The sequence below is a fragment of the Ochotona princeps genome, chromosome 2 (genome assembly GCF_030435755.1).
Source record: "Ochotona princeps isolate mOchPri1 chromosome 2, mOchPri1.hap1, whole genome shotgun sequence".
Lineage (NCBI taxonomy): Eukaryota > Metazoa > Chordata > Mammalia > Lagomorpha > Ochotonidae > Ochotona > Ochotona princeps.
In genome coordinates, this window is record NC_080833.1 from 92,811,554 (window position 1) to 92,832,963 (window position 21,410).

The following is a 21,410-nucleotide window of genomic DNA, read 5'->3' on the forward strand; positions in this document are numbered from 1 at the left end:
GCTGTGGTGCCATCTCCACAAACCTGGATTCTATGATGACTGACTGCTGGGCCAGACAAGGATGGGTGTCCCCACACCAGGGCCAGGGATGTCTGACCAGAAGCTCCTGCAGACCTCCAGGGAAGCAGGCATATACAAGAACAGCATCCTGAAAAGGGTGTGACCTCCTTGTTCCCATAAGGAACCCGAGGAACTAGGTCTGGGTCAGCTGCTTAAGGATTATGTGAAGTAGCCAAATCCTGTTCTGCTCCAGCAAGGGGGCAGGTACACAAGAGCCTCCCTGCCAGGCGGCTGGCTTTGGATGCATCTGGTTAGAGTGACCAGTTCCTCTCCAAGGCAGAGGCAGGGTCTTTAAAGGGCCATGGAGTCCTAGGGCTCTGGACTCCTTTAAAGCTCAAAGCCAAAGGTCAGTTCCACTTGTGATCCAGCTCCCTGCTACTGGCCTAGGAAAGCAGCAGAAGATGGGGTCCTGAGACCCTGATGGGAGACCAGGATGAAGCTCCTGGCCTCGGCCTATCTTAATTGTGGCTGTTGCTGCCATTTGGAGAGTGCAGCAGCAGCTAGAAGAGTCTTTCTTCTGGCTCTGCCTTCGCCCCAGCTGGCAGTACGTCTCGCTCCTTCTCTCTTTTTTTCTGTCTCTGCTTCTCTCTCTCTCTCTCTGTAACTCTTCCAAATAAATAACTCTCTTTTTCAATCAATGCCACTATAGTGAGAATGCAGCATGTTAAAGGAGTATCTTTGATAGCAGTCTCTGCTGGCATTCTCTTACTGTCTGTCCTTGGTTGTGGAACATTGGGGCCCCTCGAGCTTGGCCCTCCCAGCCTGGAGGCCGCCAGAAGGAAGTCTCTGGTCTTCACAAATGGCTCCACCTCAGCCATTCTGTTACAGCGGCACAAACAGACCAAGGCACTAAGTGGCCAGCTGGGGTGACAGAGTGTGGCTGTCACAGAGGGAATGACAGTGAGGAGGGAACTGTGTCCCAGGAGACACCAGAGATCTGTCCTGCTGTTGGGGCAAAGGATGGAGCCCAAGAGGAGCCCCAGGCAGGGTGGCCAGCTCTGACCCCAGCTGTCCAGGCCCAGGGCTCAAGCCATGCCCTCATGCCCTGAGCACTGAGTTCAAAGGGTACATAAGGTGGTGGCAGTGGAGTGACCCTGTGACCTGCACTATCACCTCCACAAGGATGATGCCCTCCCTGCCTGCTTTCTTCTCGCTGGCAGAAATCTGTATGAAAGCTAAGAGCCTGCGATCCATCACTGCGCTCTGTTGGAACGATGAGACAAGGGACCACGAGTATAAGATAAGCGATGGGTGGAACATTAAAAAGGAAACCAGCTGAAAGTTAAAGGGCAAGGGGATTGCGCTGCAGAAAATCCATCTGGGCAATTAGCCCACAGCTTACCAGCACTGCAGGGTGTCAGCCCAGTGTGCCAGGAGAGGTTTCAGCTCACCTGGGTAAGGTGTGGTGTGTGCATGGGTAGGAGAGGTAGGGGTCATTCCACTTCATTCAGACAGACCCCTCCGTAGTTCAGGTCCCTATCTGTGTCCAGGCTCAGGAAGCAGCCTCTGGCCTCAGAGTGGGTTATGCCGGGGTTTGCCTCTTGTGAGACACAGGTGCCTGGCCTCCACATTGGAACTGTTCCCACCAGATGTTAAACTGCATCTGTCTGAGCCTTACCTCTCCTGAGCCTCAACAGATGAAATGTCTAGATGCAGTTCAGAAAACACTTTTGAAATGGAGCCAGCGATAATTAGAACAAGACTTTTGAAAGACAGAACAAATACAATGACATTGGTGGTCCATTTGTGGATTTCCCTAAAGTTTCCAGGTCCACTGAGGTACCCGTACTGTCCACAGACTGCAAAATACAGTCCCCACATGTTAAAGGGTAGACTCAGATCCTAAACAGCGACCTCTCACCTGGATAGTGTCGTTCCTTTCAATTCTTTGACTAAGAACCTTTTTTTTCTTTCAATTCATTTGAAAAGCAGGGAGAGAGAGAGAGAGAGAAAGAGAGAGAGAGAGAGAGAGAGAGAGAGAGAGATCTTCCATTGACTCACCAAATAGGCTCAACAACTGAAGCTGGGCAGGAATTCCATGTGAGCCTTCCATTGGTGGCAAAATCTCAAGTGGCTGAGCTATCACCCACTGCGTCTCAGGGCATTAGCCAGGAGTGGATTGGAACTGAAGTACCAGGGACTGGAATCAGCACTCCAGTGTGGGGTAGGAGAGACAACCAAGTAGCAGCTTAACTCACTGTGCCACAACTCGCACCCTATTGTCCCTTACATTTGAACACTCTGATGGCTAATTTTTAAAATCTTGCTTAAATGGCCTCATATATATGTATATGCATATATAGAGGGAGCATGAAGACAGAGTTTTACACGGTGATTCCCATAACATTTTGATTTATGGTCTTCAGAACAGCAGAGAAAATACCTTTGCTAGGGCAGGGATTTCAGTCACAGCAGATTCAGTCTCTCATCAGACACGTGAGCAGGGAAATCCATCAGTGCTCACCGGGCTTCATCCTGACCTTCGCCCTGATCACATATGCAGCCAGAGCATTAATGAAGTGGACGCTGGGGTAGAGGCATTACCAGAAAAGCCAGGACTCAAGACTCATCTTACAATCCGAGAATTGCTATGCAGCATGCCTGGGCCAGGCCCTGAAAGCCTCTGCGCAAATGAGCAGAGAGAGGGTCCTGGAGACCTCACAGTTGGGATAGAACCACACAGCATGGAAGCAACAGGATGCTGGCTCCCTCGACTGGGGATGCCTAACCCTGGGTACTGCCCACAGAAAGCACACCAAGATGTCAGGCAGTGAATGAGAGGCCCTGACCACAGAGAGGTCACCTCTGTTCTCTAGGGCACCTCACAAGGCCACCTGCTCTGAGGGATCACACAGGGGAGCAAGAAGTCTCAGACACCAACAGTCCTACTTCACTCCCTATGAACCTAGTCACTGCCAAGGTCATGGGTCAGCCAGTTGCCTGAAAGAAGTAATAGACCTAGTGAGTGCAGGGAGTCTGAGACAAGAAGACAGGACACTGATGAAACACGTTGCAGACTTTACTGGGGAGCAGACAGGGTTGTAGCAACAACTACATGAGGGGAACAGGGCTTGAACCCCCCAAGCAGTGCTGGTCCTTCAGGGCAGGACTCCAGAAGCCTGGGGATGGACCACCAGGCCAGGGACCCAGTCAGGCTCCTCAGAGCACACACAGCTATGACAGGCAGAACACAGTAAAGGCACGCGAGGGAACTCCCTGGCATGGGGGTGGGTGGGGAGAGAGGCTGGAGGGTATTTTTGGAACAGGAGGGAGGTAGAGGAAAGAGAAGCAAAAGGCTTTGAGGATAAGAGGGGAGTGAGAGGAAGAAGGAAGTGCTGGGAACACAGGAGGACCAGTTGACCCCAGGGTCCTGGGTAGCAGGCTGACATAGGCTCCTCCTGTCTCCTGGCCTCTCATGGCCCTACTTGTTGCCCCACGTGGCCATCTTGGTGAACAAAGGTCTTGGGAGGAAGCGGCTGGACTTCATGTAGGCAGAGATCTTCTCCAGGCCCTGTGAATGGGAACAAGAACAAAGCTCAGGGCCTGTACCCCACTGGAGTACCCACAGCTCCAGGCAGCCCAGGCACAGTGGGACCCCAACAGGAGTCTTCCTGGAGCTCCAGGGCTGGAGCTTGACACAGTATCCCAGATTTCCAGCACTTAAGACTCTGGATGCCAGTATCCCACATCAGGGTGTAAAGGATCTGAGCCCCCGCTGCATTTGTGGTTTCTGCTCCCTGCTCATGTCCCCTTTGAGAGGCAGAAGATGCCTTCAGTACTTGGGTCTGTGTCAGCCACAAGGGAGACCTGCATTGAGTCCCAGGCTCCTGGATTTGGCCAGGCCATCCCTTCCTGTTGCAGGCACTTAGGGAGAGAAGAAGCAGATGGAAGATCACCTGCTCTGTCTCTGAACCCCGTTCTTTGGATCTCTGCCTTTTAAATAAAAGGAAAACATAAAAATGAACAAACGTTACCGAATCTATGAAGAGGTAGGTTTTGCTACTATCAAACAACCAGGATGACAGCTGAGTAGCAATTTGGGGAGGTCAAGCCATGCACCCAGGCACCCAGAGGGTGACACCCACTCTCCCTCTACCAGCTGTCTGCTACCTCCCTAACTACACTCTGGTCTGGCCCGGTTCTTCTCTGCTCATTCCCCTGTGCCTGGTACTGTCGGGTCCTCGCTCTGCCTGGCGCTGTGCCTCCCACAGAGACTGTCAGTGCACAGGAGGGAAGATAAGGACCCGCCTGGTGTCACCAACAGAATCCGTGGAACTCTGAAAGGAGATATGATGGTGTGAAACAGCAGAGTCTGAAAGCACATCAGACCCTCTGCCAAGGTCCTCCTGCAGGGCACCCACATACACGGCAAACGCAGCACCAGCGCCAGCCCTGGGAGCTCGGTGCTCCCTCTCAGGGACCTGAGGGGTGCACGGCTTGCTGGAGACAAGAGGAGTGAGTGTGTTTGACAATGAATTAGATCCCTGCTGTCTCAGCCTTCCCAGTCCAGCCACAGATTCACCACTGAAGGCCCTGCCTCTCCATTGGTACCCTGGGCTAGGAACCCCAGGCTGGACAAGAGCCTGACGTTTGGGCCAGGCATGTTGGTTCAGTGGGTAAATCATTACCTTGTATAAGCTGGATCCCATATGGGCACCTACTTGTTTCCTGGCTGCTCTACTTCCCATCCAGCTCCCTGCTTCTGGCCTTGAAAAGCAGAGGGAATGGGCCAAAGCCACAAGACCCTGCACCAATATGGAAGACCAGGAGGCAGCTCTTAGCTCTGACCACTGCAACTAACTGGGGAGTAAACCAGAGGATGGAAGATCTTTCTTTCTCACTTCCATTTACTCTGTAAATTAGCCTTTCCAAAGAAATAAAATACATCTTACAACAGGAAGCAAAAGAGCCTGAAGCTTTACGTTTTGGCACAAAACTGGGAAAAACATTGCCCACTGACCACAACCCCCAAAGGCTCACAGGGAGCCTAGCACAGCTTCAAAAACCTGTAATAGCTTATTTTATATAGCCTCAGTTTCCTTCTTAGCCAAAGAACAAGGATCCATCTCCTTTCACAACACAAATGTTACAAGGTGATCTCAGTAGCTTTAAGATCAATATTGCAACATGTCCTATAGCAAAGCCAGAGCTAAACAAATGCTACTCCTCTGTATTCTGTATTCCTCTCTTCTCTGTATTCTCTGGCTCTGAGACTAGGGCAGCATCATGGGAAGGGACAGAGAAAAAGGACAGGGAAGAAGGATGGAGGACGGGGCATTACCTCAAAGCGGGCTAGGAACTCCTGCAGGGTGGGGAACGCGTCCAGACACCGCGGCTCAAACACCTGGTTCCTTTCAATGACGTCATAAGCAATGAAATCCACAAAGGTGATCTGCAAGGGAAGTCAGGAACAAGCACTGTGGAAGCTCTGTGTGTGACTCAGGACGAATCCCAACTGCTTTGTCCCTTCCCCTGCTTCCTCTCACCTTGTCCCCTGCAAACCAGGGCCGCTTCCCCAGGAACTGAGCCAGCAGCTTCAGCTTCTCAGGCAGGCCCTCCAGATACTCCGGCTTCAGCGTCTCCTGAGGCCAAAAACACCCAGGAAACCTCAGCTATCCACTCTCGGCAGGGGCAGCCTGCTCAGGGTGGTACCAGACACAGAAGGCCATGGGAGTGGGGGTGACAGCCACTTTCCCTGGACCTTGCACTGGCTTTGACACACAGCATCAGCATTCATTACCCTATGTGTGCCTATCACACCCATCAGTCACAGACACTAAAGTCCCAAGGGACACAGCAGCATCCCTGAATTTGTCAGCGCTGATATCCAAGCAAGCTCTGGCTGAAGGTCAGACACAGGAATGCAGAGAGCTCCCTGGCAGGGACAAGCGCTTCCCCCTGTGGGGGCTGAGACATCAGGCTGCTGTCCAAAGGTGAGGATGCCACTACAGACTCCCATCTTATCCTTCTGCTTCTCACTGGTTGATTCTGTCTGTTCTAGAAGCAGGTAGCTGGTAGGAACCAATGGGAGAAAGGGCCCAGGTCAGAGCTTAGAGGATAGTGACACAAGATTACCAACCAGTACTGAAGTTCTACCCCAGGGAGTCTACGTTCTATTCCAAGATGGGTGTGCACGCACCCACAGCTTTTATTTGGTACAGGTGTGAGGTTGATGGGTCACTCCTGGCAGGTGAGGAAACCGTTTGTGGGGGCAGTGCATCAGGAAACTGAATGAGCAAACAGGACTATGCAGATTGGAATGCCCAAGTCTGTGCACCTGACCCGGACTTTGCCTGGCCTGGCACACAGAGGGCACTCACAAAGTCAGGGCTGTAGCAGAGCGTGGCCAGCAGCATGCGGGTGTCCATCAGCTGGTTCTCCAGAATGTCCACGCGAATCTTCTCCTCTTCCGTCTCCCCACCTGCAGCCCACACACACAGCAGACACCCTCAGCATCCCACCCAGCCAGGCCCAGGGCACAGCCACAGCCCCACGCCCTCAGCCAGCCCCACTCACACAGGTTGTGCTTGCGGCCGAGGTAGCGCAGGATGGCGTTGCTCTGGGTGAGTTTGTGAGTGCCATCAATCAAGTAGGGCAGCTGGGGAGTGAGGAGGGAAGTCAGCTGGCACCTAGCACCCCCAGTTCTGAGCCAGGACAGACCTGAGCCAGGCACCCTCTGTGCCTGGCCAGTGGCAGGCCCTGGAGACATTCTCTATACAGGAATGAATGAGTTATGACATAGAACCTCATGCTAAAGACTGCAGAGAAGCATGGGTGACAGTGGTCAAGCACAGGTCCTGGTCCTGAATCCTCTCGCCATGGGAAGGATGTGGAGACAGAGATACCTTGCACTCCCCCATCCCACCCAGTCATCTCATCCCCTGTACGTACATTGGGGAAGTCCAGGCCCAGCTTGAATTTCTCACTCAGCCACTGGCTTTGGTCATAGTCGGGAGCTGTGGAGAATACCAAGTGAAACAAATCCTCCCCAGTGCATTCTCTTTCCTGGGAACCTCCCAAAGGAGTCAGAGGCAAGACCCCAAAGCTGAGCATGTGGGATGTGAGCCCTCATCTCACAGTCAAGATCTGGGGGAACAGGGAAGAGTGACTGTAAGGGCTCTAAGGCCTGCATTCTAAAGGTTCACCCAAGTCTGAGAAGAGGCCTAAGGAAGAGCCCTCCCATTGTGGCCAAGGCCAGCGCCCTGCCTCGGGAGGCCACGGTGTTCCCTTACGGGACAGGAAAGAGGCAGGCTCTTCTCCAAGCGGTTGAGTTCTTCACAGATGATCAACAGGTGGCCAGGCAGGGGTTGCCAGGTGACAGCATGCAGTAGGCACAGGTTTGCGCAGGCAGGTGCATTACCGTCCCCCATGGTGTATCTCTTTTCCTCATAGCTGGTGTCCGTGTATTCCAGGAGCAGGCGGATGGCATGAGCCAGCTGAGGGTATTTCCCCAAGCGGAGATCAGACACTGAGTGACCCTGTCTGCTGCCCTCATCTCCAGGTGATTCCCCACCCTCCAGTTCATGCCCTTTTCATCTGCTTTCTCTCAGTCCATCCTCCCCCTTACTCCCCCACCCTGCACCAGACACACAGAGGGCCTACACAGGGAGCTCTGGAGAAGGTTGGACAGGCAGCAGCATATACCAGGTGCTACACCCACTCCGGCTTGGAAAGCCCCTGATGCTCAGCGTCTGTCACTCGCCCTGTGCCACTACCCCGCATGCTCACCCCGCGGATGTCCCAGTAACCCAGCGTCATGGCCATGGTGCAGCTGGTGTGGCAGGCTTAGGGCTCAGGCCTCAGCGCCACGGGCTGGTCTTTATGAGGCTCCGGGCAGGGAGGGGCGGGGCCTGGCTGCCAGCAGCTAGTCCGCTCGCCCCTCCCCGCTCCTTCCCGCCCCGCCCCCAGACCCACCAATCCTCGATGACCAGTGCAGAGTTATGGCCCCAGTGAGGGAAGAACACCAAAGATCCCCAGCCTCCGGGGTTGGCTGAGCAGGCTTTGTGGGAACGGGCGTTGAAAGCAGGGCCCGGGTTGGCTGTGTGCACAGCGCAGCCCCCAGGCTCCAGTCCAAGGCCATCCTCTGGTGTCTCCCGGGAGTTGGCGGTGCTCTTGACACACAGCTACACAGGCAGCGCTGACACTGGGTTTCCCGGTTTCTGGGAAGCTCATTCCTGCTGCATCAGGCCAGGAGTCTGCAGGAACAGCTTCAGCAAAAGAATGATCCCCCCAGGACAACCCTTCAGGAAGAGATCAACAGGTGTTCCCTATTTTTCTGTCGGGGTCTCAGGAGACTAAAATCTTGGGGGCTTTGGACATTGGTGTTTTGGCCCAACACCTGTTCATGCTGAAAATCCTAAGCAAGATAGGCATAGAAGGAATATTCTGCAACACAATCAAAGCAATTTATGAAAATCCCAGTGCCAGCATCATACTGAATGGGAAAAGATTGGAAACCTTCCCAGTAAAGTCTGGAACTAGACAGAGGTATCCACTGTCAGCACTACTTTTCAATATAGCATTGGAAGTCCTTGCCAGAGCTATTAGGAATTGGAAAAGAGGAAATGAAATTATCTCTATTTGCAGACGACATGATTCTCTTCACAGGAGAGCCAAAAGACTCAGTGAAGAGACTATTAGAACTCATAAGAGACTTTGGCAGTGTAGCAAGACACAAAATTAATGAACACAAGTCGATGGCACTAGTGTACACAAATAATTCCATGGATGAGAAAGAAATTGTAAGTACAGTCCCCTTTAAAATAGAGGACAGGATTCTTAAATACCTAGGAATTAAGCTAACTAAATATGTGGAAGACGCCTATGATGGAAACATTAAAAAAGGAAATAGAAGAAGACCTTGAAAAATGGAGAAACATACCATGTTCCTGGATTGGCAGTATCAACATCATCAAAATGACCATATTACCAAAAATAATATACAGATTCAACGCAATCCAAATAAAAATTCCAACAACATTCTTATCAAAAATAAAAAAGATGTTACAAAAATTTATCTGAAATCACAAAAAAATATGAATAGCCAAAGCTATCCTGAGAAATAGAAATCAAGCAAGAGGAATCACAATTCCAGACCTCAAGACATACTACAGAGCAGTCGTTATCAAAACAGTCTGGTACTGGTACAGAAACAGAGAAGAAGATCAATGGAACACAACAGAAACTCCAGAAGAGAGCACATACATATATAGTCAACTAATTTTTGACAAGAAAACTGAAAACAATCCAGGCAAAAAGCCTGGTTTCTTCAACAAATGTTGTTGGGACAACTGGATAGCAGCTTGCAGAATTATGGAGCAAGACCCACACCTGTCACATTATACAAAAATTAGTTTTAAGTGGTTCAAGAACATATCTACACCCAGAAACCATCAAACTATTAAAGGAAAACATAGGAAGCACGTTCCAAGTATAGGAACAGGGGAAAACTTCTTAGAAAAGATGCAAAAAGCAAAAGCAATCAAAGCCAAAATGAGCAAATGGGATTACATCAAACTAAAATTCTTCTGTACAGTGAAGGAAACAATTAACAAAGTGAAGAAACAACCAACAGAATGGGAGAAAAATTTTGCACACTACATAGCCAGGATTTACAAAGAGCTTCAGAAACCCAGGGATAGCAAAACAAACACACACACAAACAAACAAACAAAAACAAACAAAATCCTGTAACGAAATGGGCAAAGGAAATGAACGGACATTTTTCAAAAGAATAGATTCAGATGGCTAACAGACATATGAAAAGATGCTCAGGCTCCCTAGCCATCAGAGAGATACAAATGAAAACCATGTTGAGGTACCACCTAACTCTAGTCAGACTAGCCTACATTCAAAACTCAGCTAACAACACCTGCTGGCGTGCATGTGGGGAGAAAGGCACCCTCCTTCACTACTGGTGGGAGTGTAGGCTAGTATAACCCTGTGGAAATCAATATGGAGAGTGCTTGGATAATTGCAAATAGATCTGCCATATGACCGAGCTATCCCGCTCCTAGGAATATACCCAATAGAAATGAAATTTGCGAATGAAAGGGGGATATGTAATCCTATATTTGCAGCAGCACAATCTACAATAGCAAAGACATGGAAACAATCCTGATGTGTGTCCAAAGAGTGGTTGAAGAAACTGTGGTACATCTACATGGAATATTATTCAGCTAATAAGAAGAATGAAATTATTCCATTTACAACCAGGTGGTCCCACCTAGAGACCATTATGCTCAGTGAAATGAGTCAATCACAAAAGAACAAATACCATATATTCTCTCTCATATAAGGAAGCCAACATGGAAAGTGTAACTCTAATAGTCCAATCCGTACTGGGTTTTTTTTTTTTTTTTTGATTGATTGTATGCTTTTTTTGGCTGTATCCCATGTGTTTTGATTTGTATATCAGTTTGGTTCCTTCCAATTAATTTCTTTTCTCCAGTCGAATTTATCACGTGCTCATGAATTATACAACGTGTAAACTGTAATATTATTTCAACCCCAAACAGCCCCATATCTCATGCAATAAGATATTGTGATGTATGATCTGCATCAAAAAATTGTAACACCTAATATACTTTCAAAACCCTGTGCTACTCGGAAATGGAGCGGGAGAGCAGAGAAATCTTCCATCTCCTTAGAATGTGTGAGGAAGACGTGAAGTATAACCTATCGGGAATATATATAACAGGTAACTTACAGACAACAGATTCGAATCAGCATTAGACAACAGTAAAACTACAAAGACATACAGGGGAATCAAGAGCGATCCTAACAACCTCTTAACAGGAGGTCATATGCACAGAGCAGGGGGGGACCCCCAGAGTGGAGCTGGGGGACAGGAGGAGGCTTGTATCCCAACCCTGGAGACTCCTGGATCCTCACCAAGGACTATCAGTACGGGCACCAAGGACTACATCCCAACTGCCAAAGAGACCACGGGGAATTGGAGTGCCTTAGGAGGCCGAGAACTCTGAGGTCATCCACCCTCTTTTGGATCTACCACAAGGGATGGAAGAAGCCCAAATCCTTCCTCACAGGATCCAAGGTCATCAGAACAACAGCCGGGAACCCTGAGCGGGCTGCAGAAACAGAACTTCTTTCGGGACTAGGGAGAGGAGCTTTCTCTGGTCCTTACTTAGTTCCAACTTTGGATCCCCACCCTCTCTTGCAATGACCATCAGGGTCGCTCCAGAGGCACCCCCCCCAACACACACACACACACACACACACACACACGCACACACACGAATAGATAGGCAGAGAACAACAAGGAAAGCTTAGCACCAGACAGGAAATGGTCAGCATGGACTCACACATACCTTACTAGATAGGACACAAAGATTGATTACTCCTCGCTAAGGTATTGAAGATTTCTCTGCACACCCCTCCTAAAACTGTTCTGAACCTCAATTGTTGACATATGCCTTGTTAGAGTTATAACCCAGTTTAGACTATCCTAAAATCTGCCAAGTTCGGGCCTGGCGGCGTGGCCTAGCGGCTGAAAGTCCTCGCCTTGAACGCGCCAGGATCCCATACGGTTCTAATCCCGGCAGCTCCACTTCCCATTCAGCTCCCTGCTTGTGGCCTGGGAAAGCAGTCGAGGACAGCCCAAATGCTTTGGGACCCTGCACCCGCATGGGAGACCTGGAAGAGGTTCCAGGTTCCCGGCTTCAGATCAGCGCAGCACCGGCCATTGCGCTCACTTGTGGAGTGAATCATCGGACGAAAGATCTTCCTCTCTGTCTCTCCTCTCTGTATATCTGACTTTGTAATAATATAAATAAATCTTTAACAAAAAAATCTGCCAAGTTCAGCGAAAGTATGCTTCAACACTATAAACTGCTAAATACTAAAATGAAAATAGACATGAGACAGCTGAATAGTACCCTATAGCCATTTTAAGGTGTATAGCAGCCGGTTCTGTGTATAAACTAAAATTGAAATGTCAATGAAGTAGTCACAGGATGTGGTTAAGAACTTGCATTTTATTTTAAACATATTGGTTACTCAATATCATGTAAATTAATTCCATAATGTTGTAAATTGCCGTTGATGTTATGTTGTGGCTTTAAATTAATCGGGATGATATTCTGTCAGCTCTGCCTTCAGACCAGACATGGTCTCGCAAAGAAACTGTTTAATTTACCTGGACAATAAGATGCTGGACTCTATGCTTGGTATACTCTTGCAATGAAAGAATGTTGACTGAATTTGAAATGTAATACAGCAACAAGGTGGAGGAATCCACCATGGGGGGAGGGTACGGGGAGGGGTGGGGGGATTCCCAGAGCCTATGAAACTGTCACATAAAGCAATGTAATTAATAAAACATATATATTTAAAAAAAGAAGAATGAAATTATACTATTTACAACTAGGTGGTCCCAACTAGAGACCATTATGCTCAGTGAAATGGTCAATCACAAAAGAACAAATACCATATGTTCTCTCTTATATAAGGAAACCAGCATGGAAAGTGTAACTTCAATGATCCGATTCACACTGTTTTTGTTTTTGGCTGCATCCCATGTGTTTTGATGTTTTTTATTTCAGTTTTATTTATTCCGAACACTTTCTTTTCTCTTGTCGAATTCATTGCTGGCTCATGGATTACACGGTGGCATCATTTTTCCCAAGAGACTTTGTATTACCTTTTTGTCACCCATGTGTTGGTTACTCAGTGGCGTGTTTTTCATGGTGCTGTAATTTGTTGTTTTTGTTTTTGGTGTCATTGTTGTTGTTGAGGCTGTTGTTCTAACTCATACCAGTTGTTGACCTTGTTTCATGGCTTCTCAATTATGGAAATGCATAGTGATGGAGTACTGGAGTCTACCATATCCAGATGTGGGGGTATAATGCAACGTGCATCCCTGCTTCCAGATGAAACATGGATTCCCAATGAAACTGTTGGACATGTGTAGACAATGGGATGTTGGACTGTCTGACATTGTCTGCACCAGCAATGTTGGGTGACATTTAAATAAGAGAATGATGGAATTATGATTCCTTATGGAGGACAATACCACTGTAGTAAAATGGGGAAAATCTGTCGGGGTGGGAGTTTGGGGGCAAATCCCAGTCTATACAAAATTGTACTATATATATATATATATATATATATATATATATATATATATATATATATATATACACACACACGCACACACACACACACACATATGTAATAAGTAAGTAAATAAATAAATCTTTAAAAAGATAAGAAACTCCCGACTAGCTTCAGCCTGAACTGGTTATAGTTGTTACATCTATCTGGGGAATGGAGCAGTGGATGGAAGAAGTATCTCTCTATAATTCTGCCTTTCAAATAAATAAAATAGATCTTAAAAAACACAAACAGAGCTTTTTGGGTGCCACAAGTTCCCATTTTAAAAGTTCTCCAGCAATTGACTAAACCACAGGGAGATAATGGATCAGAGAGCTTCAAACAAGGTGATTCAAGGGCAAGAGGACTAGGAGTGATTCATGAGCTGGAAGCAAACACAACAGGAAACAATCAACACAGGATACAAGTGGAAACTTTTCACAAAGCTGCCTGGGGCAGTGAAATTACCAAGGCAGCCTGGTGCTGGGGCAGTTATGCAGCTGCTGGGAGGGGCGCCTTAAGGCCTCTGGGAAAATGAACAGAAGCAGGGTCCATGACAGGGGGACAAACAGTGATGGGAAAAAAAGGGAGTTTTCTCTGTTGGGCATTTCCATCAGGCCTGGGACCCACCCCCAGAGACATTCTGGGGGAGCAGTGCCTGCACCCCAGACAAGGCAGGTCCTTCACAGGAAGGCAGGGGGAGCTGGCAGAGCAACACAGGCCAGGGTGCAGCTGGGAGCCCCAAGAAGGCAGAGCCTGTGACCAGCATGATGGTGAGGGTGGGGCCGCGCTAGCAGAGGCACTTTACTGCCCCATGTGGAGGCTCAGACTTTCCAAGGCAAGAACCTGACAGGGGCCTGGAAGGACAGAGGAAGGAAAGGCCTTGGGGAGGGAGAAGGAAATGGACAGGAGGAAGCACAGAGGAGGGAGTGCTCACTTCTGAAGGGCTTTCTCATACCCAGGGTTTCAAGTGGAGCCCTTTGACCTTGAGACTTGGAGCCTGGCCACTGAAGTGGTCAAAAACTGCTTCTGTTTCACACAGAGAGAGTAACCGGCAGGCTCAGTTGGATGGCATGGGAAGCAGGATTAAATCCTAAAATAAAAAGCTTCAGTTACATGTGGGTATGTTAATGACATCAAAGTCTCACAGCTTACATAGCATTTCTAAAAGTCTGGTGGTTCTGATTTGATATTATTGATCATTATCTTAATAATAAAAACAACGTGGGGCTTTAAAAAAATGATTTATTTCTATTTGAAAGGCAGAGTTATAGAGAGCCAGATAGAGATAGAGATAGATAGATAGATAGAGAATCTTTCATCCATTTGTTCACTCCCCAAATAGCTGCAATAATCTGAGCAGAACCAACCCAAAGCCAGGAGCCAGGAGCTTCTTCTGGGTGTCTCACATTGGTGCAGTGGCCCAAAGATTCCAGTCATCCTTTGCTTTTATTCCCCAGGCCATCAGCAGGGTTGACCTACTAAGCTACCACACTGGGCCCCAGGAAGTGGCTTTTACCTGCCAAGTAAGGTGCATTCCCCCAACCCCCCTGTCACCCAGGACTTTGAAATACTCTTTAATATGTCCCGCCCATCACGGGCCCCAAAGTCTGGAAGTCTGGAAATATTTACAAAACTTCTGTAATTAAAAAAGAGATCCTGTCTGTGGGGCAGCACCATGGGGCAGTGTGGCAGGCTCTGCATGGCTCAGCTCAGCTCTGGCCGCCTTCACGGCAGATGGAAAACCACCCTGCCTGTCTGTCCCTCACTCTGTAAAATCTGCATTTCAAATAAAAAATAAATTAATCTTGAAGAAGAAAGCAATCTTTTTTTTAAATGCTGTATGAAATGAAAATAAAATCCCTTGTTCACTGCTGGACTGTTATCCAAATTTTAATCATCATGGTTTTTAAAGTCTTTTGTCATCTTCAGTCTGGTTCTTTGGAGACACAGAAAAAATCTAATAAGTATTTGTAAAAACAGGTTTCTGACAAAGTATCCGTCGACTATAATTTTCAAGAACTCTGAGAAACTGACAATCATAACACTGCCACTGGAGATCAAACAGGACACAAAGTGAATCAGAATACTCAGTAAACTAGTGAACCCTTGAGCTTCTGAGTCCCTTTTTCAACTAGTATTGATGAAAGTGCTCCTGCTACACTTCAGGAGTTACTGCAACATGAGTCAGAAGTCAAGGGTTTTTAAGCTCTCATTCTCCAAACAGATTGAGAGCTGTACAGAACAGTTTCCATACATTCAGTTAATTAAGTGGCAGGAGACTGGAAGGGAACTGCCTGGAGCCCCAAGTTTTCCCTGTAGTTAATCTAAAATAGCACAGTAGGAGGCAGGAGTGGCCTGGTGCCTGGAACTTTTAGAGCCATTTCCATGCTGCTAATTAACTTGGGTGGCCCAAGAGGAGGTGGGGGAGGGCGGTCACAAGACCTCCCTTTTCACACAGTCACTGTCTGCACTTTCAATAACCTGGCAAGCAGGTGCTAGGGATCAACTGGCTGCACCCCATCACAGTGTTAGTTCTATACTCAAATGCTCTGTCTTCTAGGCTTAAAGATGTTTTTGTAATTTCTGTGGTGTCCATTGCTTTGTATGGTTTAGCAAACAGAGATAAAAGCACCTGTCTCACATCCTTTGCTGCATTGATCCAAATTTCAAAAACTTGTATGTGTTTTTTGATGATTTTTTTTTTTTAGGCCTGCGTGAGTTCAGTAAGAATATGCTCTAATCATAACAGGATTTAGTTGGAAACATTGACATATCTAGATCACTTATAGAATGCCTTACCTCAAGGTTCCCAGCAGAACAATGAGTAAATAAAGCTGCCATTTCCTGGTAAGCCCCAAAACTTACAAAGATTAGGCACCAACGTTTTAAAAAAAAAAAAAATCTAACTCCTTCTTGGATTGACTTTATAAATGAGAGTTTTCCAAACTGAGATTGCTATGTGGCAAAGCAAAATGTTGTTACTGTCCTGAATGCAAGTTGCCGGTCACCCAACCACAACACACCTGCTGTTAGACTGTAGCTCTGCTCATTGTTTTTAACATAGAAACCTGAGTTTTATACTCTCACTGATTTGTTTTGTGTTCTGTTTGAGCTTCATGCTTACTGCCTGTCAAAATTCTACAGAAGTACAGTTTCCAACAAGACCAGGCTGGCCTAGTATGCTGAAATGATGATTCACACTCATGGGGTACAAGGTAACAATGGGTTCCAGAAAAAATTAGCCTAAAAACTCATCCTTCCAAAACCTCAGTTACTTAAAAAAGTGTCTAAAAAGCTCCTGTCACTGGTTCTTGGCTGCGAATCACCTCCTCCAGCAACATGGGACCAAATCAGAACACACCCTGAACAAGCCTGTCTTAGATGGGGCAAACTTAACCTGGTACAGGATGCCTGATCCCTGATGTCAACAACAAAGGGGAAGGCTATAAAAGTTAAGATAGAGGGCCCGGTGTAATAACCTAGGGGCTAAAGTCCTTGCCTTGCAAGCACCAGGAACCCAATGGATGCCATTTCTAATCCTGGTGGCCCTGCTTCGAATTCAGCTCCCTGCTTGTGGCCTCGGAAAGGAGTCCAGGACGGCCAAAGGCCTTGGAACCCTGAACCCATGTCCTCAAAATAGGCAAATGAAAGTGACCAGTGTATACCTAATGGACCACAATCTGCCCTGCAAGCAAAAGGAACTGGCCTGGAAACTGCTCATGGATGCAACAGTTTGGCACTTAGTGCCATTGTCCAGACATCTTCCGAGTCTGTGGCTCTTCACGGAACCATGGCACCCCCTCACTGCATGCTATGTACACAAAGCCAAGTCATTGCTTCTCTAGGCCTTCCTCTGGGATACCCAATGACACAAGGCCCCTTCTTCTCAGGTATTCTCCATTTTGGCCTATAATCATCTTGCTAGTAAGGTGACCTCGTCCACGTACTGGTTAGGAATCTCCTGTGTTGCCATTAAAAGTGAATCCACTGAAATGCCTTAGACACTCAGCACAAGTCATGACAAATGCAGGTTCCAATCTTCCATTTCCAGGAGCCCCTCTTCTTCCCTGAGTCAGTTGCATGTGGTTGGAATGAGCTGGCACCCCCATTCCACAGAGGTGGAGTAAAGGATCAACAGTGGAGAATTTGTAACCAGACCAAACACATTTTTCTTCCCATATTCAATGAAAAACAAGCAATTGATTGAGCCTATGACCCAGTAAAGTATCTCTTCCAACAGATAAATAATGCTTGCCTGTGAATTCCAGGCACTGGCCTTGAGAAAGGTGGCTGAAGTTGCAAAGTAACTGTTTGTCCCTGGCCAGCATGACTGGGAGTTGAAGTTTATTGCAACACACCATACAGGGGAACAAAGAACAAAGTGAGAATGGGTTTGGGGCTGAGTGGGCTCCATCCAGCGGCATCTCTAACACAACACCAGGCCTCTTTCAGGTCCCTGCCAGTAACATTTTGTAGCTGCTTAGATAGGGAGGACATTCTGGTACTCCCAACTCAAGATAAAGTCCAGCCATCCAGCAAGTTTCCCAGGGAGTTGTGCTGAGGTCCAAGATAGTCACTCTCAGACCTGCAACCTGCTGTAGCACCTGATGCAGCAGCCCAGCCTCCCCTGCTCCCTCTTCCAACATCAGATCATCTAATCTACCCTGGCCAAGGACAATCAGTCTATGTTTGTGGAGATTGTTTAACAACGATTGTCCTCACCTGTTGACATAATAAAGTTTCTCTTTCCTTTATTCTCCAACCTGGACCTTATAAATTTGATTTGTCACCAAGGACAGGAACCACACTTATAGTAACAGCATGACATGCTCAAGCCATGTCCCTGGGCAATAGGCTGATCAAGGGCTCCTCTCATCTGTTTGTTTAAGGTCTAACTTCTGTTTCCGCCTGGGCCATCTTTGTGAATAGAGAACTCAGAAGGAAGCCACGGGATTTCTTGTGGGCAGAGATCTGCTCCAGACCTTGGGAATGGGCATGAGATGAGACCTCAGTATCTGAAGCCTCACTGGGGTGCCTCTAGCCCTAACAATTCCTGGGGCCTCCAGGGTTACAGCTTGACTCCATGACCTGGGGATCTACAGTCCTGGTGACCTCAGGGACCTTCAGCCAATGTCTTTGCTTCCTATGAGCTCAGTGAGGGAAAATTTGCACGGAGCAGGTGTCTTGCATGCTTTAGAGGTGATTGTGTAGGCTTAGGAAACCCACTATCCAATCTTGCAAGTTCAGGATCATGTTTCTCAGAATCAAACCTGAGCTGTGCAGAGGGAAGCTGCGTTCTCTGTGCACACAAACCTGGTGCAGAAGCCTCAAATGAACTCTGCTGCTTGTGGACTGTCTGCTGCTCCACCCTCTGCTTCTTCTTCCCAACCTCCAAAGGAAGCTCTGGCTTTCTATCCACACAAGCAGCTGGATTGCTAGGGTTGTCACACAGAGGGTGGATCCTGAACAGGCCAAAGGCAATCAGAACGTGCGACCGAGAGCCCAGATCGCACCCAGCCAGCCAACAAATCCTGCATGAAAGTTGATACAGGGAGATAAACCCACAAAACACATATTGACAGGCCCTGATCCTTGCTCCATAGCAGGAAGTCCCCACCCCTGCACCTGGCACAGGAGCTCAGCCTCTCTGTACACAGCTTGCCTCTCCTCCAACCCAGCCCCTGCACCAGGCCACAGGACACTCAGAGGGCCAAAGGCGTGGTTCTCTCTTGAGGGAAACCCAGAGCCATCTGCACCCAAGATCTTGGGGTGAAAGCAGCAGCAGCGGTCCCCCTGCCACACTCTCCTGCTCCTTTGTGAGAGTTGGGATTAGACAGGCAAGGACCAGGGCCAGGGTTCCTTGGAGTGTCAGATCCTGAGGTGAGGGCACTCACAGGGACAGTAGGTAGGGCAGCCGAGGCTTATGATGGGAAAGAACGTGCACTTCTTCAGGGAGAAGCGGGCCAGGAACTGAAGCTCAGTTGGACCCTGAGATTTGAGGTCTCCAAGATAACGGGCTGTGATTTTCTGGGAGGTGGTCCTGGGTCCTTGGTGAAGACACCTGGTATGCACCCCATGGGCAGTACAGAGCTCTACACAATTGCAAAGTAAAGGGATTTTAGCTTGCAAGTTCTTTTTCTAGCTTCCCAAAGAGCCTCTTTGGTCTCTTGCCTTAAGATTTCAGAGTCAAAACGAAACAGTCTACAGGAGAGCTCTGGAATTTGTCTTTCTCACCTTCCGCAGTGAGCCTTCAGCTGGCTCCTGTATCCCTTCCACAGTCAGCTCTTCCTTAACCTCTAAGGCTCCAAGGCGAACCTGAGGCACAGCTAAAGAGAGGAGTTGAGAAGACGCATCTCCTGGGGGACTTAGGGACTGAGGACAGGAAACAGAATCCAGGCTGCTACCCTGTGGGACCACAGCTTCAAATGCCCAAGTCTGTGATAAACGAGGGTTGGCTGGTGTGAAACACTTGACCTTGGATGACACGATGAGCAGAGAGGTGGGTCCAGGCTGTGCTCCTGGCACCCGGATACTGCCACTCATCCTGCCTGGTCTGCCGGGCCTGCAGTTCTTTATCCACCTGCAGTCCCAGCCTGAACTCCTCTTTTTTTCTCTCCCCTTTTTAATATTTATTTGGAAAACATGTGTTACAGAGAGAGAAGGAGAGAGAGAAAGTCTTTGGTCCACTGGTTTCATTTTCCAAATAACTGCAATGGCCAGAGCTGAGCTATTCTGAAGCTAGGGCTCCCATGTGGTTACAGGGTCCCAAGACTTTGAGCCATCTGCTACTGCTTTCCCAGGCTGTTAGTAGAGACATGGATTAGAACTGGAACTACTAGGACACAAATCAGTGTCCATATGGGATGCCAGTGCCACACGTGGAGAATTAGCCCACTGAACCACCATGCCAAATCATGAGTCATCTTTGCCTCTCCCACTTGCCTTATACTGACAAGAAGGGCAGAGCACAGGAATGAAAACCAGGGACCTGCCCCATGTCAGAGATAACACCTGCACCATTAAAGGAGGACAGAGAAGCAGAAGAAGAGAGGAGGGAATGGATCTACGGTTAATTACCTGCAGATAGAGACCTGTAACAGGGTAGCTGTTGCACTCAAACTCAGTACCAGTGACAAACCTGGGACTACAGTGCCTTCCTTAACTGGGGTTTGTGTGCACCCATGTGGGAGTCCCGGAAGCAGCTCTAAGTTCTGACTTCAGGCCGGACCGACTCAGTTTCAACCTCTTTGGCTACTTGGGATTGAACCAGGAGATAGAAGATCTCTCTTCATCTCTACTCTCCCTATTCTGCCTTTCAAATAAAAGTAAATACTGAGAGAGAGAGAGAGAGAGAGAGAGAGAGAGAGAGAGAGAGAGAGAGAGACTTCCATCCTCTTTTTCAAGTTTCTGATGCCTGCAAAGGTCAAGTTGGTGCTGAAGCCAGCAGTCTGGAGCTTTATTTGCATCTTTCATGTGGGTAACAAGGACCCAAACACTTGAGCAAATCTGTTCCTGCTTTCCCCAGGCCTTCGGCAGGGAGCTGATTAGAAGCAGAGTGCATCACAGGCACCAGTGTTAACAGCTATGCCAACCCAAAACCACTTAATTATTGCTGCTTAAAAAAAACTTTTTAAAAGATTTATTTATTTTAATTGGAAAGGCAGATCAGATTTACAGAGAAGGAGACACAGAGAGAAAGACATTCCATCCAATGGTTCGCTCCTTAAATGGCCACAATCGCTGGAGCTGAGGCAATCCAAAGCCAGGATCTAGGAACTTCTTCTGCATCTCCAGTGTAGGTGCAGGATTCCAAGAGTTTGTGCCATTCTCTACTGTTTTCACAGGCCATAAGCAGGGAGCTGGATGGGAAGTGGAGCAGTTGAGACACAAAACAGTACCTATGTGGGATCCTGCTTCTTGCAAAGTGAGGATTTAAGTGTTGACCCATTGTACTGGGCCCAATTGTTGTTACTCTCTCTTTTTAAAATTTATTTTATTTTTATTGGAAAGGCACATATACAGAGAGAGAGAGGGAGAGAGAAAGGGAGAAAGAGAGAAGCGACAGAGAAAACAATCTTCCATCTGCTGGTTTACTCCCCAGGTGGCTACAATGGCAAGAGCTGAGCCTATCCAAAGCCAGGAGCCTCTTCTGGGCTTCCCACACTGGTGCAAGGTCCCAAGGCTTTGGGCCATCCTCCGCTGCTTTTCCAGGCTACAAGTAAGGAGCCAGATGG

General features: G+C 48.0%; 2 protein-coding genes across 2 annotated transcripts in view; one reads left to right on the forward strand and one right to left on the reverse strand.

Moving 5' to 3' along the window:
• Positions 1 to 21,410, forward strand: part of LOC105941642 (glutathione S-transferase Mu 1-like) — a 127,467-nt gene that overhangs the window by 84,621 nt on the left and 21,436 nt on the right. The gene's annotated exons all lie outside the window — the stretch shown is intronic.
• Positions 3,451 to 7,921, reverse strand: LOC131479485 (glutathione S-transferase Mu 2-like). The gene is made up of 8 exons (XM_058660011.1): positions 7,789 to 7,921; positions 7,421 to 7,496; positions 6,952 to 7,016; positions 6,577 to 6,658; positions 6,381 to 6,481; positions 5,547 to 5,642; positions 5,342 to 5,452; positions 3,451 to 3,571 (listed from the first exon to the last, which is right to left on the reverse strand). Exons 1-8 carry the CDS (start codon positions 7,822 to 7,824, stop codon positions 3,482 to 3,484), a joined length of 657 nt encoding a protein of 218 aa, XP_058515994.1. The 5' UTR covers positions 7,825 to 7,921; the 3' UTR covers positions 3,451 to 3,481.